At 56.1% G+C, this 17170-nt stretch overlaps 2 protein-coding genes across 3 annotated transcripts in view; both read right to left on the bottom strand.

The window, feature by feature from the left end:
• The window catches only part of DNAH2 (dynein axonemal heavy chain 2), an 88172-nt gene extending 85153 nt beyond the window's left edge, over positions 1 to 3019 (bottom strand). Inside the window, exons 1-2 of the mRNA XM_049702633.1 lie at positions 2526 to 3019; positions 1702 to 1875 (exon numbers count right to left, since the gene is read on the bottom strand). Of these exons, the coding sequence (XP_049558590.1) occupies positions 1702 to 1861 (160 nt within the window). The 5' untranslated portion in view covers positions 1862 to 1875; positions 2526 to 3019. The remainder of the gene's footprint in view (positions 1 to 1701; positions 1876 to 2525) is intronic.
• A 6441-nt stretch (positions 3020 to 9460) lies between these two features.
• On the bottom strand, positions 9461 to 17096 carry EFNB3 (ephrin B3). 2 transcript variants are annotated; one of them, XM_033422972.2, is made up of 5 exons: positions 13733 to 17096; positions 12550 to 12842; positions 12288 to 12380; positions 12081 to 12185; positions 9461 to 11645 (listed from the first exon to the last, which is right to left on the bottom strand). In XM_033422972.2, the coding sequence occupies exons 1-5, from the start codon at positions 13804 to 13806 to the stop codon at positions 11236 to 11238; spliced, it is 975 nt and encodes a 324-aa protein (XP_033278863.1). In that variant the 5' UTR covers positions 13807 to 17096; the 3' UTR covers positions 9461 to 11235. The 2 variants fall into 2 exon arrangements, with proteins under 2 accessions (XP_033278863.1, XP_004266942.1); XM_004266894.3 differs by having other exon boundaries at positions 15013 to 17096.
• Positions 17097 to 17170: the final 74 nt, after the last annotated feature.

The raw sequence follows: 17170 nt of genomic DNA, 5'->3' as shown, positions 1-17170 counted from the left end.
ACAGGATCTTTCGTTGTGGCACATGGGATCTTTCGTTGCGGCATGCAAATTCTTAGTTGCGGCATGCATGTGGGATCTAGTTCCCTGACCAGGGATGGAACCCAGGCTCCCTGCATTAGGAGCACCGAGTCTTAGCCGCTGGACCACCAGGGAAGTCCTGAGTACAGGGATTAAGGCTCATTTCAGGGCTGCCTTGGAGGCCCAAGTCTTCTCTGAACCTCTATCAAGTGTCAGCTAGAAAGCTCCACATCAAACAATAAAAAGGCTTAGAGCTAAAAGGACTCAGAGATCCTTGGTGTTTGGGGGTCAATGCTTTCATTTAGAAGTTCCCTAATTTTTATCGGAGTATAGTTGATTCACAATGTTGTGTCAGCTTCAGGTGCACAGCAAAGTGAATCACATATATACACACACATCCACTCTTCTCTGGATTCTTTCCTCATATAGGCCACCACAGAGTATTGAGTAGAGTTCTCTGTGCTGTACAATAGGTCCTTATTACTTATCCACTGTACACACAGTAGTGTGCATATGTCAATCACAATCTTCCAATTTATCCCTCCTCCTCTTACCCCCTGGCAACCACAAGTCTGCCCTCTACATCTGTAACTCTATTTCTGCTCTGCAGATGAGTTCATCTGTACCCTTTTTTTAGATTCCACATATAAGCAACATCACATGACACCCTGACATTCCCTTCCCACCCCAGAGGAGTCTCCAAGTTGAACTTCACTGCCTTCCATCCTCCCTCCCCTTGCTCCTGGTACCCAGCTTCTAGGAGCCAGTCCCACTTGAAACTGCTCTTAAGAGAGCTCAGAAGAAAAAATTTGCATGGTTCCAATGTCCAGATCCCAGGGCAAGGCCCTGTGTACCCTGGACCTTTCTCCCGTGCCCACGCTTAATTTCTCAACTTCTGGTATTAAAAGGAGATTCTATTTCTCTCCATCTTGACAGGCTGCTAGCAGTGGAAAGAAGCCCCAGGTAAACGGGGAGGACTATTCTTAGCTAACAGTCATAGCTACACTGGCCAGTGCTCTAAGGGGCAGCCTAGTGACAGCAGCAGCTACCAAAAACCTTCCAACCCTATTGGCCCCAGCTCACCCAACAGGAAGGAATCCCTCAGATCAAAGCCACAAGAGGCAGCCTCTTTAAACTCTTTTCTTCCTCAATCTAGACATCAGGCTTCTTTTCCTGTGGCCCTGAACCTGAACCTCCTTAGTCTACCAAGGCCCTGACGAAACGAGGGCAGAGATACAAGAGCCTTAAACAGATGGGAGAAAGATTCAGTCAGGCTTAGGATTCAAAGGATGGCAAAGCAGGCTGAGTCTCCATGGTGATGGGCTTAATGGGAGGAAAACATTATTTGTTTTGCCACCCAGGGTGAAAATGGGAAAAAGGAAGAGATCAAACCCTCTTCACTGGGGTAGGAGCAACCAGGAACACTTGAAATAAGGAAGAAGAGGCTAGGGTAGAGGATTGGCTGGTGAGCTCTTGGTGCACTGGGGGGAAATTTTAAGACAGAAAGAACAAGTATAAGGCTGGACAGGAAGAAAACACAAAACAAGGGACCTAGCAGCAGGCCTGAGATTCCGCTGAACCCCTTGCTTCTTACCCAGAAGCAACAGAACCTGCTCCCCGGCCCTAAGACCCTCCTTCAATACAAACATTCTGCCTCCGAGCCTCTCCCCAGCAGGTACCCACCAGGCTCCTCCTCCTTGAGAGACTCGGGCTGTGCCTGGGACTCACTGCTGGCCGGCAGGGTGGTCTCCACAGCCTGTGCGGCCAGAGCAGACTGAGCGACTCGCCAGCGGGCGCTTCCCCGGCTACTCGCTTCCCGCTTCTTGTCGGCTTTGCTGGGCATTGTGTTGGCAAAACCTGTAGACACACGGAAGCTGGGGGACCACCACCAGATGCACCCCCAATCCTCAGTCCTTTCCCTGGGATAGCCCACTTCCTTCAGGGCGCTGGGTTAAAAATCAAAATCAGTCCCTCGAGGCATGAGGAATAAATGGAAGCTAAACATGAGAGCACAGGGAATTCCCTGGCAGCCGAGGGGTTAGGACTCGCGCTTCCACTGCAGGGGGTACATGAGTTCCGTTCCTGGTCGGGGAACTAAGATCCCACAAGCCCCAAGGCGCGGCCGGGGGGAAAAAAAAAAAAAAAAAAAAAGATGAGGGCTCAGCAGACACCCACTCATGAGGATTTAGGAACCCCTATCTCTGCCCAGAGGTATGAGAACATAAGATAATCAGGGAAACATCTACCACGCTGAGGTGTGGTTGCACACACCCTCAAGCACTCTAGCTCTCAGGGGCCATGGGTGAGTGAGAGAGGGCCCAGGGAAGGGAAGACTGTCCCCAGGTTCCACACTCTCTGTCACGTCACTGAGCAACCAAGATGATTTTCCTATGTACCTCCTTTTCTCCCAAGTTACCCCCTGGAAGCGGGGGAGAAAGAAAAATGCCCCTCCTACCCACACTAAAATCTGTGACCTCCTTAAACAAGGAAGAAACAGTGTTTGCAACCTGTCTCTTCAGCTTCTCAATCCTGGGGCAGAAACCCTGTTCTGTGTGTACTGAAAAGGTGTCTTCGCACAGTTGGCTGAGTCTGTGCTAACCGATTACTGAAGACCAAGAGCGTTCGATTCCAGATGTCCTGAGAACAGACTGGAAGAGGAAGGACAAAGGTCATCCAACAATGAACTTGGAATTGTGTCTGGGGGAGGGAGAAATGGGGCGATGAGGAAGGCCCAGTAGTGTCTCTCTCAGAAAAGCAGGAGGGCGGGAAGCGGGGCATCTCTGGCGGGCGCCCAGGGCAATGTCTGATTCGCTGGGCAGTTCCTCTTCACTCAGCTCTAGCCTGACAACCACCTGTGGCTTTTCTTCCTCATCCCCACAGACTGCCACAGGCATTGATCATACGCTATGAGTTTCACACTTGAAGGATTTGTACTTTGCTCCAAGGAACACCGTTCTATTAGGCCAACACATCAATAAAGCCAGGTACCACAGCGCGGCTTCTGCCATCGGTCTCCAGAGAAGCGTCAGGCTGTGCTTCCCTGCCTCCGGCTGGAGCCTCAGGAACATTCCGGTGGCAAGGCTGGGAGCCACCTTCCCATGGGGTTCGCCCCATGGTCCCACACCGAGGCCCCGGGAGGAGCCTTCTACTAGCCTGGGGCTCATTCTATTTCTCAAGAAATACCGTAGGGGGCCGGCTCTCTCCTCCAACCACCAGTGGCTACCAGTGGGCAAATTTCCCCTCACAGGAGCTTCCTCACACAACTGTCACAACCGTCGCCGCTCCTTCCTCTCAGCTGCCCCTTCCTCTGCCCTCCCCCGCAACTCTCCCTCGTACCCCTCACCACTGCCCCTTCTCCCCGTAGCTTCCCACTCTCCCCGGCATTCCTCCCTTCCTCCCTGGTGCCCTCCCCCGCCAACACACACCTCACGACGCCGACCCTCTCCTCCCTACGCCGACCGACCGGCCACTCCAGCTGAGAAGTTGCCCCGCGTGGCCCTCTCGGGCCGGCGCCTGCACGCGTCGCCTTGGCAACCCCGGGCACGGGCAGCGGGGGGGGGGTGGGGGGCGAGTGGCGGGGGCCCGAGCGCGCCGAGCCAGCGTCCTCGGCGCAGACGCAGAGACGCCCTGATCAGCCGCTCCCGGCTTGGCTGCGCTCGCGTCACCCCGGCGGGGAGCCGGGGCAAGAGGGCTGGGGGGCACGGGGAAGCCGCTAAACCTGGCGGGCTGGAGGGGGGCTGGAGGGGGACGGGAGGCCTGGTCTGAGGACGGGCGGTAAGGACTGGGGCTGGAAACAATGAGTGGCCTCCCGCAGGACACTGAAAAGGCTGGGGCAACCCAAGCGCCCGACCCCGCGCGCGGGTCTGTGAGCTCCATTCCGGGCGAGTCCAGCAGATGGCGCCCGAGGTCCCGTCTGCGAGGCTCACGCGCGCTCTAGAAGGCGTTCCAGGATTTCGAGACAGCCGTGGCTGCAGCTGAGTCCGGGGAAAAAACCGGGGCTGGAGCATCCCTGCCCTCCCGCTCGTTCCCCCTTCTTAATTCGGACTGGGGTCTAGGATCGCCGGGCATCGCTGGGTGGGGGAAGGAGGGAAGAACGGAACTGGAATTTTTGGAATCTGAGGATTGGCTTTGGAAAGCGTCGCTCGTTTTGGGGGGGACAGGAGGCGGGGACTCTCTGGGGAAGGTGACCGGGCCGGGGAGGGGCTCGGCTCTCCATAAGAACAAAGACAGAGTCGTGGGGAAGCGACAGGAGAGGGGTGTGAGAGGAGGGGCAGACGGCAGCCGGTGCTAGGGGGCGCTGCGGGCCGGGGTGCCAGAAGAGGCGCCTGGAAGACTGAGCCGTACCTGGGGCTGGTGGAAGCTTTAGGGAGGCCTGGGAGATGCAGGGAGGAAGCGAGTCAGGGGGATGGGAAGGCACCCTCCCTGCTTCCATCAATAGTGCCTAATTAAGACAAAGCCCGCAGCGAGCCCACTGATTACATTTCCATGAGGAGCTAAATTGATGACATTTTCTTTGCTGGAGGAGAGAAGCTGGCACCTCAGTTCCCCCTTTTCCTGGTTGATGTTCACACCTGACGAGTCTCATTATGCCAGTCTGGCAGGGCAAGGACTGGCAGTCCCTGGTACTCCTGAAGGGCCTGTGGATTAATCCACACCTGAGCCCAGCTCTGACCTCACCATCCTACCTACCCCATTTTTATTTCCAGAATTGACAACCCCTGCCCTTGGCACCCCCCCATTATCCTTCAAGGAGGTTTCTGAGCTCCTGCCCAGCCCACTTTCCTGTTGCTGAGGGCAAGGATTGAAGGAGAGAGGGGTCCTGCCACACCCCAAAATCAGCTGCACAGCAAGCAGGGCTAAGTGGGTGATCCTCAAACCAGTTAGGCAGTGGGTGGCAGAGGGGTGACATGATTGGTCAGATCCCCCAGGGAGAAAGTCCCAGAGGAGTGAAGATTTGAGGGGAGGCACAGGATGGGGAGACTTATAGGCGGGGCTCATGGCTCCCTCAGGGAAAGGAATGTTGTGTAGCCCCCATTTCTTTTCTGAACCACCCCCCACCCCCACTGGCCTTGGCTGTGCCTAGGAATCCCAGCCCCCTACATTATGCTAAATAGGTAATCAAACATCTTGCTTTGTAATTACTGCTCAATCCGATTAAACGCCACTGAAGCTCATCAACAGAGGTGGAGGTAGGGAGAAGGGATGAAAAGGGGGGCAGCCACAGCTGTGACGGGGGTCTTGTCCCCAGGAGCTCTAGGGGACAGCTAGAGAAGCTGTCTAGGAGCTCTGAGAAACAGCCAGGGTAGCAAGACTCAGTACCTCGCAAAGGAAATGGGCAGAAGGGTTGTACGACAGAACCCTTCATCTCACTGCATCCTCCCGGCCTCAGGCACTCCCTCCTCCCAGAACCTTCATTACTCTCAGAACCCAGGCATCCGGCCATTCCCACAGCTCCCCACACACACCCCTGTCCAGCTTTAATAAGTTCTGTTCTCTCACTGTCAATATTTGATTTCTCAGAGCCATCTCCACGGAGAGAGGGAGCTCTTCCCTTGCTTCCCCCCTACCTTGGCCCTTTTTTGCCCACCCCAGTCTCTTTGTGCCCCCAACCTTCTCTGAACTAGCTGACTTAATGAAATGATATTAAAGTCTTAAGCAAATCCAAAAGAATGGTTGTTATGGTGAAGGGAGTGGGCAGGACGCCTGGGTCCCTGAGGGGAGCAAGGGCTGAGGAGGGGGGAGAGTGAGCCAGAGGCTAAGGTCTGGAGGCCCCAGTCCCCAAGGGGGAGCAGCAGATTTAGGGTGAGCTGGGGGCTGGCCCTTTGGATTGTGGTGGGAAGTGGGGAATTAGGGCTGGGGGCTAGGAAAAGGTGAGAAGAGGGAGGACATTTCTGTGGTCCAGGTCTCAACCTGCTGTCCAGAGCATCCGTCAGGGATGGAGAGGCCAGCGGGGGGCGCAGAGCCCCTGTGCCAGCAGCCTCCCTGCTGAATGTGCCCGGGGCCGGTCCCGTGAGAACCAGAGTAGATTCCTCTTCAGCCCTGACTCATCCCTCTTCCCCCCGCACCCCCCCGCCACGAGCAGACCCCCACAGGTGATTTGTAGCTGATGCCCTCACGATGGTAGCACCGGGAGGGAGTCGGTTCCATGACACGAACCGCCGCCGAGAGCGTCCAGGAGGGGAGAGAACAGAGGCCAAGAGATGGGGAGCCAAGCACCAACCCCCCTGCCCCCACCCATCCCATCTCACTCTCCTGGGGACCCTGGCCCAGCCCCAGTCCCCTTGGGGTGGTGGGAATGCAAGGACATTTGGCTGGGCTGATTGATGAGGGAGGAAGCAGCCACTGGGCACCGAGGCTGCTGTTTGCTGAGCACACAGATTCCTCCCCACTCACCAGCTGCCGCCCCCTGAGGCTGCCGAGTCTCCCCACCACCACCGCTAGCCACTTGGATCGGAGGGAGCTGATGCCTGAGTTTCTGATGGCAACTGAGGGAAGTGGGAGAGCCAGGCCGTGGAATGCTTCGATTCCTTCTGGGAATCAGGGGACCCTAGGACCTGGTCCCCTCAGAACTCCCTACAGGACTCCACCTTTGCTGCTGCCTTTCATACATCTCTCCTGTGCTGAGTTTTCACTCCCATTTATTCTGTATCCTTTTCCCTACCCCCACCCAACTCTCTGAGCCCATCCCAGCTAGCCCCCTGCCTCCAAACCAGCCTGCCACATTTCTCCCAGCCTGCCTACAGATCTTGAAACTCTCTCTAGGGAAGGGGATGCCCCATGTTTGTGACTCCACTTAGGAAGCTCTGTTTTTCATTCTAACTACATTTCCAGTTGGGATGTCAACCATTCCCCATCAGAAATTCCCACTGCAACCCTTTGCTCTGTTCTCCTTTTCTTAAAATCCTAAACATAGACCACAGACACAAACATACATACCTCAACCTAATTTACACCCTGCTTCTGTTTGGAAGGATGGAAAAGTGTGAGCTTCTGTCTGCAGCACAGCCCCCAGGACAGCCTCCATCCTATGCTGGGTTTACGTTCTGTGGTCCCCAGCTCTCTCAGATCCTTTATTCCCACTCTGCTCTAGACTCTGTACCAGCAGCTGTACCACAGCCCCAAAATCTCAGAGCATTATCCCTGCCCTCCCAGAGCATAAAATTTAGTTGAGGAAAACACAGCTCACATCCACACAAGAAACAAAGGGGACCCCCTCCCGCCCCAGACCTTAAAGTAAATGTTTATATCTTTTTCTATAAAACTGGTATGTTTGTCTGGAAATGTATTTTGTGTGCTGATTTCTTTGTATTTGTTATAATGAAGTAAAAAAGCATGTTTTTAGGTCAAAAAAAAAAAGAAAGAAAGAAAGAAACAAAGGGGAAAAAATGGAAGACGGAGTTAGATCAACTTCCTAAATGTGGATTCTTCCTTGGTCACTTGCTACCCTACACGCTGAGGCTGGGGAAAGACAGGACGCATCTAGAACATGTGTGTGGTTGTGATGTCTTTCTCACTATTCCCAAGCCTGTCGAGATTTCACCTCTATGCTTTGCACTTGCTGTTCCGTCTTTCTGCTCTGCCCTTCCCCATAGTGCCTGCCTTCCATACTCCTCATTATTCAAGGTCCTGAACAAATGTCACCTCTTCAGAGGGACCCTCCTGACCTCCTAACTTAAAGCATCTTCCTGATACTCTCCGTCCTCTTCACTCTGTTTTTTTATATCACTTATCACTACCAGAAATATTATTATGTTGTTCCCCACCAAAATGTGGATTTCATGAAAGCGGGGGCTTTGCCTTATTCACCTCATACTACCAGTGCCTGAAATAGTACCTGGAACAAAGCAGACATTTAATATGATGCTGAGTGAATGAATGAATGAATGAATGAATGAATGTCTTCCTGCACCTCTTCTTGCTTTGTTGTACTTGTTACCCTAGGAGTGTGTTTATGTGTTTGTACCTAGAAAGCGAATAGGATGGCATGTGTTTTTCTGTGTGGAAGTCACCTGAGCTTTCAAATAGCTCAAAAGATCACTACACATGTGGAAGGCTCTAGATCTTGCATTGTTAATGTCTGGGGAGAGAAGAGTCTATAGATGCCAGTTCTCTGAAGGGGTGTGTCCCAGGGTAATGTGCAGAATGTGCTGTTCCTCTCCCCAGCTGTGCATCTGTCCCCAGGTGTCTTCCTGTCTCTCAGCATGTTATGATGTCTCGGTTGCTTTGGTGAGATGTTTGTCTGTCACGGAGACTATTTATCCCCACTTCTCTTCCCTCTCTTCTCTCCACCTGTGCCTCTGGATATACGTGTAGGGGAGTCTTCCTTGGCTCCCTTGCCCCCTTGCACACACAGCCCTGCCCCAGTTGTGGACCCCTCCCTCTCTCAACTGGGCCCTGTTGCTGGGCTCTGGGTTGCCATAGTGACGGTTGCCAAGTCCCTGAGGCTGATAGCCAGCGATGGGGCTGTCGGCTCCATCCACGCGGGAGGCTGAGGGGGGCTTCCCATTGTGTGAAGAAGGGGATGTTGCCATGACAACCAACCCCCACTAAGGGGCAGGAACCAGCCCTTCCACACCCCCTCCAGCCTCCCCACCTCGGGCAGCTCCAGTGTGGGCTTAGAAGGCAGGAGTAAATGCCAGACAGCCCAGCACCTGGCCTCCCAGTTTTCAACTCCCCTCCTACAGTGCCTGCACCTCTCGGGACCCAGGCATCTTGCTCAGACAGGGGGAGGGGCAGGGATCCCACTGGACAGAGGAGGGGCAGGAGGACCCCTTGACCTCCAGGCAGATGGGAGACAGCGGGAGGGGACCTAAAGTCAGGGGAGGGGCAGGCAGGTCAGAGGTTGTGACCCCCACCGACTGGCTGCAGCGATGCTCCTCACTGCTGCTTTTGTGGTTGGAGAATGGGGCTGAGTCTAGGGAACTGGGCATCTGGGTTTTAGGGGGAGAAGAGCCTAGGTTATGGGTACACAGGGAGCCACGGGATAGGCAGCTTGATGCCTGGATCCCTGAGTCTTCTGGGCACAGGAGTGCCTTGGGCAGGAGTGGGAGGGAATCGATTGAACACATGAGCATGTTTTTTCCACTTTGTTTCCGACCGAGACTTGCCTTGAATCTGATACTTGGTTTAGCAATAGACACTTGGGCTTTCCCCCCGTGAGTGAACGCATACTCACAGACAGCCCCATTTGGATGTATTGGCAACCCGCTGCCACCTGGGTTCCTCTCTCCCTCCCCTGGCAGGGGCTGCTTTCCTCAGCCTCTTCGCCCAGCCCATGACCACACCCCCCTCCGCCAGCCAGGCCCTGTCCACCTCACCCATCCAACACAACCCCCTCCCTACCCCTTGGTTTCATGCAATTCAACACTCAGCTGGAAAGCTGTTCTAATCACCAGTTCTCTGCCCCAATTCACATCCAGTCATTCTCATCAACTTTTGAAGCTTTTTATTTTTTTTTGGTTTTTGTTGTTCAAATTTCCCTTTTACAGTAAAACTATTGAGGTGACGGCCATACCCCGCCACCTCCCCCATGGCAATATCAACTTCCCGTTCTCTGGAAGGAGCGATTAGAAGAATCAAGAAGGAGCTGGGAACTACAGCACCAGAGAGATAGCTTGACCTCTGGTGGACAAAGCAACCATCTTGGCTGGTGATTGAGGTGGCCGACGTGGTGCCCAAAGGCAGCTCTGACCTAAAGGAAATGAGCTGGGAGGAAACTGAGGCAACACCCAATTGTGCACTAGTGGGCAGGAAGAGGTATCAGCTGGTCACTATGGAAAGACTGGCTGTTGCTAAGGACCACTGTCAGCTAGACCAGTCAGTAGGCCACCATTTTGGTCACTAAGAAGGGAGCTGTGTTGAGTTTGAAGGGAGTAGGAAATGGAGAATGTGATGAACAAGACAGCCATCCAGGTTACTGGGGACAACACGTGGGTTCTTGGGGTCATCCTGTTGAGTAACGGAGATTATACTGGGATATGGAAAGGGAAGAACAAGACAAATTGAGCCTGCCATGGCAGATGGCAGCCACCTTAGCTGTCCTAAAAGCAGCACAGAGAACAAGGGAAGGGAGATCCTGGCACGTGACACTGAATACTAGGAAGAACCTCAGTCCACCCGATCTTCTTAGAGTAAGTTCCAGCTTCCTCCTGAAATGGGAAGTTCTTCCTGCCCGCCCTTCTCCACAGAGTAAGAACCATCCACCTCCCCCCCACCCCCCAGACTAAGCCACTTCCGGTTCCAGCCAGACCACTTCCTATTTCAGAAGTGCTACTTCCTGTCCTGGATGAAGGCACTTCCAGTTCCTGCTGCACTGCTTCCACTTCCCAGGCCACTTCTGTCCAGGCCTGGTTACTTCTTGTCTGGAGCAAGTCACTTCCTGTCCCAAGTGGCCCATTCAGCATCAGACCAAGTCCACATGTGTCCTGACTGGTTCATAGCTTGCTATTGGCCCACTGGACAAAACGGGACACTTCTCATGGTAGCTGTCATGACCCAACCATCCCAAATGGCTGGAGTAAGTATGTAGAGGCCTGGGGCAGGGCAGAGGAGGAGGCCCTGCTACCCATGCCCTGAGCTGGGGTGGAGTGCCAGAGCCTTCCCCATAAGGCCCCCATTTTTGGCAGACTGAGGGGAGTGGTTGGTAAGAGAAGTCAGAAGAGGGAGCTGAGGGGAGAAATGCTTTGATGCCCCCACCCTGGAGATGGGAGAGGTACAGGATAAGAAGCCAAGAGGGTAAATAAAAGGAGGTACAGGGAGGAGGATGCTAGGGAAGAGGAACAGACCTAGAGACAGAAGAGAGAGACAGAAAATAAGAGAGAGAGGAGAAAAGAAGAGAAAAACAGTGAGAGGCAGAAAGAGGTGCCGACCAAAAGACAGACTGTTCCCACCCCTAGCTCTCAGTGGGTGAGGCGGACAAGGATCCCTGGGTCATGGTTAGACGAAGAGGCTGAATCTTTGCCCCCTCCCCAGGGGAATAGGACCCAGGAACACAGAGACAGAGAGGGGCACACACAGCCAACCAGAGGGCAGGCGGTCGTTGGGTGGATGTCTTAGGGAATCCTAAAAGTGGAGAAGAGGCGAGAGCCAGGAGGAGCAAAGGAGCTGGGGGGGCAAAGGGGGCCAAGGAGATGCTAGAGGTGTCCCTCAAACCATGAATTAAACTGGAGGAGCACCCCACAAAGGGCTGGATCCAGGAGAGCCAGGTCGGAGGAGCCCTCATACCTTGTAGTAGATGTTTGGAGGGCTCTGGGGGGGCCCATCCTGCACGATGTACACAGGATGCCCATAGTCACCACTCACCTTTTCATAGTGGGGACAGAAGGGGGGGTCTGCAGCCCCACTGCCCCGCAGAGCTATCCCTAGCTCCCCAGGCTCAGCCTCCCTAGGTCCCATCCCGCCTCCACCCCCCAGGCCCAGAGACCCTCCCCTCCCGAAGGAGCCAGGACCAGGGTGGCGACTCTCCGAAGGCTTGGCCCGCCGTCTCCGCCAACACATGGCACCCCCAGCCCCTGCCACGCCCAGCAAGAGCAGCGCCAGCCCCCCTGCTGCCCCGGCCACTGCGGGCATGCTGGGAGGGGGCAGGGGGCCTTCAGCACCCCGGGAGGTTGCATTGCTGGTGGGGTCACCTGGCAGGGAAGGGGTGAAGGAGGAAAGAGGGGGTGGGGCTGAAGGAGCCACCCGGGCATCTGGACACCCATCTTTGCGGGTCCCCATGGGTTTCCCCAGCAGTGCCCAGGCCCTTTGGGGACCCCACTTCCCCTCCCGTCCAAGCCCCACTCGGAATCCAGGTGTGTCCAGCCCTTCAGCTCCATGCCAAGGAGTCCTCCCCCCTTCTCTGACAGCACTGATTGAAGCACTGACTTGGCTAATTAGTTCTGATTGAGTCTTTTCCTCATTTGGCTTCCATTCCCCTCCCACCCTCCCATCCTCTCTTCTCCTCTTTCCTGTATCACTGCCCCCAAAACTGAAGAGGGAGGGAGGGAGAGGGTGAAGCTAGGGCAGCTGGGGTCCGAGAGCAGAGGAGGCTAGGGAAGACAGGAGGCTGGACCCCTGGTTCCTACCTGCTGTGTTCTCCTTCCCAGGCTCCAGGCTGTGGGCCACCCCTCGGTCTTTCTCCATGGGCATTTCAGACACAGGCTTTCGGGGGGCAGCCCCTCCTCGGGGACCTGGAGACGGGGAAGGGCCGAGAGAGGGGCTGAGACAGCAGCCCCCTGACCACGATGGTACTGCCCCTCGGCCCCTAGGAGGTGTGCCCCAGCCCCACTCACTTTGTCCCACTCGAAGAAGCACCTTCATGCCTCTAGTGAGGCACACACCTCCCTGCAAGCTCTCCAGGCCTTCCCGGGTTCCATCCGATGTGGCTGGGAGAGAAGAACCAGAGGGAGAAGTTGGCCCTCCAGAGTCTACACCTATTCTGTCTCCATGCCTGGCCCCAACACCACCCGAGGTGGCTCCAGTGGTCCCCTCCCTCATCTGCCCTCGATCCCAGGAGCACCTCCCCACTCGACCCTGCCCGCTGCCCAGCAGTACCAATTATGTAGTAATCGTGGTGTGAGCGGAACTCGTGGCCCCAGAGGTTAGGGCTATACTCCTGGAACTTGATGGTGAAGCGGAGATCCAGATCTGGCCGGTCACAAGTGAGAAGGAGGTTTGGGGCAGGGGGTGCCTCGCAGCGCCGGCCCTGGGCACCCCCTACCAGATACAGCTTGTAGAACTCGTAATTAGGAGAGGAGTGGGGGCCAGGAGGCCGGGCCCGGGGGCAGAGCAGGTCTAGCCGGTCCCCGATCTGAGGGTAGAGCACGTAACCACCCTCTGCCTGGAACCTATGGGGAGGAGGGCAAGGTGGATAGGATGAGAGGTGTCAGAGGTCTGGTCCCCAGAGCTTTGCCTCCCTCACCCCACATCCCTGCAGGACAGCCTTTGTCTGAGTGGAGAGTCTGTTCTGACAGAGCAGGCACTAAGGTCTCTGGAAGCTCACGGAAGCAGCAGGAAGCCAGGCTCAGAGGTCTCCTGCCCCTTGGTGTGCCCAAATGCACTCTTCAGCCCGCCCTCACCACATGCACACTGCCATCTCTCGCTCCATCACCGTCCTGTTGCCATGGCAACAGGATGCCAGTTACCAAGGAGCTGGCCTCTCTAGAACCACACAGCCCACCCCTCCCGGGTGATTTCACTATTCCATGGCAGTCAACCATGGGGGCAGAACCTCCCCTCCCACAGGCCACCACTGAACTTCAGTGATTTCAGGGCAAAGGGGGTGGGGTGGGGGAGGGGGTGTGGAGGGTGATCCAGACCAGTGTCCCAAGTACCCAGGCAATGTAACAGGACACAAATGCCTGGTCTGGCAATGGCCCTAAATGGGGCTAATCGAAACAGCTGCCCCAGACATTTCCCTGCTCAGTACCCCACTTCCCCCAGGTCCCACACTTCTTAGGGAAAGTGCCCTATTGCTTTGGAATTGAAAGAGTTGACTTTTCGACCCACAGCTGACACAAGTCCTCATCTCCCTCAGCCCCGGCAGCCACTGGCCCAGCACAGCCACTACTTGCCAACAGCTGCAGACAGGGTCTCAGAACTTGGTCACAGGGGACTGCTGCTTGGTACCTTCCCAGACTCCCAAATAACCCCCTCCCTCCCTGCCCCAACATCCCAAAGAGCTCCCAGAACACCCTAACTCCATTTTCTCAGCTCTATCAGGATAAGCCTAACTTACATCCTCACACTGCTCCTGATACTCCAACTGCATCTGGGAGTTGGTGGGTAGGAGACTGAGAGGGGAAAAGACATTTGAGATTAGACCCCAAGAGATATGGGAGGGAGGCCAGGGCAGGAAATGTGAGGGAAGCTGTGAAGTAAAGAGAGGAAGAAGAATTACCCTAGTTCTCCTTTAATGAGCATATAATATGTTCAAATACCTTACCTCTAATCTTCATAAAACCTGTAAGGATTGAGGATACAAACTCAGGAAGGTTAAGTGACTTGCCCAAGGCCACACAACAGAAAGCAGCAGAGCTAGGATTAAGACCTAGGATTTGATGAGCTCCAAAGCACACCCTCTTTGCATGGCCTCACACAGCCTCCCCAGGCAATTAGGAAGTTTTCAAAACACAAAACTCTTTTGCTAACGGGGAGTAGGATCTGCATGGAGGCAAGGGACCCAAATGACCTCCCAAGGGTTCTGTCCTACTCTGTGTGGCTTGAAGTTTCGTCTGACCCCTGGCCTGTTTTCAGAGCAAAGCAAGCATGCCTCAGAACAGCGGGTCTGATGGAAGAGTTTGCAGCAAAGATGGGGGAGGGGGCAACAGAGTCCTCAGGACTCCAGATGCGAGAGGGAAAGTGGGGGCTCTAGGGGGCTCCAGGCTTCTTCCAGAAAGAAATCTCCAAGCCAGGAAGGCAGGAAAATCTTCTGGTTGGGAAATTGTTCCACCAAGGACTCACAGACCCTCTGGCTGTGGGCAAGAGTTAGGAGACGGATGTGTGAAGAAGGGTCAAAAAGCCTTGGGGGAGTTGTCCCCAGAGCCCCCAAACTGAGAGCCCTTCCCTCCCATTTCCACCACTGAGTCCCTTCTGGGGAGGGAGGCACCCTGCCCTTCCTCTCAGCGCCTCAGCAGCACCTACTCAGCTGCTCTCCTGAGAGCTGACATTAACCAGGCTCCGTCTAAGCCCAGCCCCCGACACCACACAGGTCTCCCACAAACCCAAATAACCACTCCACTGTCCTCCCGGCTACCCATGATCTTTCGAATCCTTGCCCCTTGGGGGTCTTTCAAACTCCTGACGCATGGTTGTCACCACCCGCATCCAGCTCTGTGCGTGACCCGCGAGTCTGGCTCCCAAGACCACCTCTGTCTGGTTGCCCATCAGCTCACATCCGATCACCAGCACCCTCCCTCCGCCTCCTCCCAGCTCCGAGAACCCAGCCCCCAAAGTCCCTAAGGCTTCCAGACTCCCTGCCCACAGGGTGTGGGGTATCCCCACCCCCGGGCCGCTCACCTCTTATTCGCCGAATTCCAGTAGACGGGCTCCAGGCTGAGCCCAGACACCAGTCCCAAAAAACCGAGCAGCAGCAGGGCCCCGACTCGCACGCCCCCCGGCCCAGAATGGGGGGCCCCCATGACCCCGCCAAGGCCTGGGGGGCGGGGCACCAACTCCCCCAAAGTCGCTCACCCCCTGGGGTGACTGCCTTGGCCGCCCGGGCTATTCTGCCCCGGCCACCCGGGTGGCTGATGCCCCCCGCTCCCACGCGGACCCGCTTCCTGCTCCACCCGCGTCCCCTCTCCGGAGCGCTCCGCCCGCAGAAGCCCTTCCAGGGGCCGTCTGCAGGCGCCCTGCGCCCCCGGCCCACGCGCCGGCACCCCGGTATTTATAAGCGGGCCTAAGTGGGGGACTGGGGGAGCCGGGGACCGGGCGGGGGCGGCATGGGGCGCCGGGCTAGGGAGCGGGGAAGGGGGCGCCGAGCCGGAGCCCCAGCCTCGCCGGGATTGAGGGCAGCGGGCTAAGGGAGGAAACCAACCAGTCCTGAGCCCAGGAGGGGGGAGTTAAAGGAGAGGCGGGGAGGGGGAGAGGATGGCGGAGGGAAAAACCGGAGCTGGAGCCCGAGTCGGAGCGGGCGATCATGCAGCCCACGCCCCCCACACCTCCCTCACCTCGCGCACCTCCCAGCCCTCACCCCGCCGCCCCGCCTCACTCCCCCGCGCGGTCTCTCACGCCCCCTTTGTCTCTGCAACTCTCCGGCTCTGGCTTAGTTTCTGCCCACCTCCCCTTCTGCCCTCGGATCGCCCGAGCGGTTGGAATCTTCCGCTCCCTCAAATCCAGAAAGGCTCTCGCCCTCTCCACCCCGAGGAACCCAGCCCCTTTCGCTCCCGCAGCCCCCTCCTCCCCCATCCCAAAACAACACCGCTGCTCCGGGGAGGTCTGGAGAGAATAATAATAACCTTGAAGGCTCCGCACTTCACAAAGTGGGCTGAGTTGACCTTCTCGACTACCTGTGTGAAGTGGGAAGGGCAGGGCTTAAGGATCCCCGTGGCAGTGATGAAGAAACTGAGGCTCAGAGAGGCCCCGTGACTTGCCCAAGGTCACACGAGGAATCTGGGATAAAGCCGAAACCAGACCCAGGCTGCTGAACTCCCACTCCTGGGGTCTCTTTTGTCACAGCCTCCTAGACCCTCTACTGCTATCTGGAGGTTGACGAAAGGCAAGAGATTCGGGGGTAAACTTGGGCCCTTCTTAGATGGTTGTGGGGAGAAATGGGGCCGGGAGATAGGGAGAACCTACAACCCAAAACCCGCATGCAGCCGGAAGGGCTGTTTCCAATTATCCTGGGGGAAGGGAGGAGGATTTGCCTTTTTGGGTGTAAGAACCCTGGCTTTCAGCACCTCTGGGCAGAGGTGACATTCCTCTCCCCTCTCTAGTTGTCACAGGCCTCCAGGACCTTCCCTTAGGCTGTGAGGTCCAGAATCAAATCCTCTGCTGACAGTATCTCTTCAGAGACCCCCTTCTCAGTGTGTGGCAAGGTGGGGGGAGGGGGGGAGCCACTGCTTGAAATAACATACCCCCCAAAAAGACAGAGCTGATAAATGAAGAAACCAGACCAGCGACAGCTACTGAATGACTCTCGCCCTTGTCCTGCATCTAACGGGAATACAGAATGTGACATGTGTGTTTTTCGGCACCTTTACTCTTTCATGTGTGCCCTTGACTCTGGCTACTCAGTCACCTGCCTCCTGGGGGAGTCCGGGGGGGGGGGAGGCGGTCCTCCTGCTCCCCTTCCCCCAGAGCTGACTAATGGTCCCTCTGCTGCTGGATGATGGTAAATAGTGTTGAGCGGGAGTGAGCGGGTGTCTTGTCTGTCACCATCTGCACAGTCTCACACAGTCACACGCAACAGTCTGACACACAGCTCCTGCCACTCCTGCTCAGCCACACTCACCTGACCCCTGCTGCCCCCACCTTGGGAGTGAGATTTCAAACAGGTTCCCCCCTTCAGTTTACCAAGTTGCCTAGCAACCAGCCAGTCAATGGCATGAAGCCCCACCCCCCACTTACTTGACTTCACACCAAGCTCAGCAGCCCCATTGGTTCCCGCCTAGTCCCACCTCTCAAGCCTGGTTTCAGGAACAATATGCCAGTCCCCAGTGCTGCTGGACCAGGG

The sequence above is a fragment of the Orcinus orca genome, chromosome 19 (genome assembly GCF_937001465.1).
Source record: "Orcinus orca chromosome 19, mOrcOrc1.1, whole genome shotgun sequence".
NCBI classification, from domain to species: Eukaryota; Metazoa; Chordata; class Mammalia; order Artiodactyla; family Delphinidae; genus Orcinus; species Orcinus orca.
This window is presented reverse-complemented; position numbering and strand designations above follow the sequence as displayed.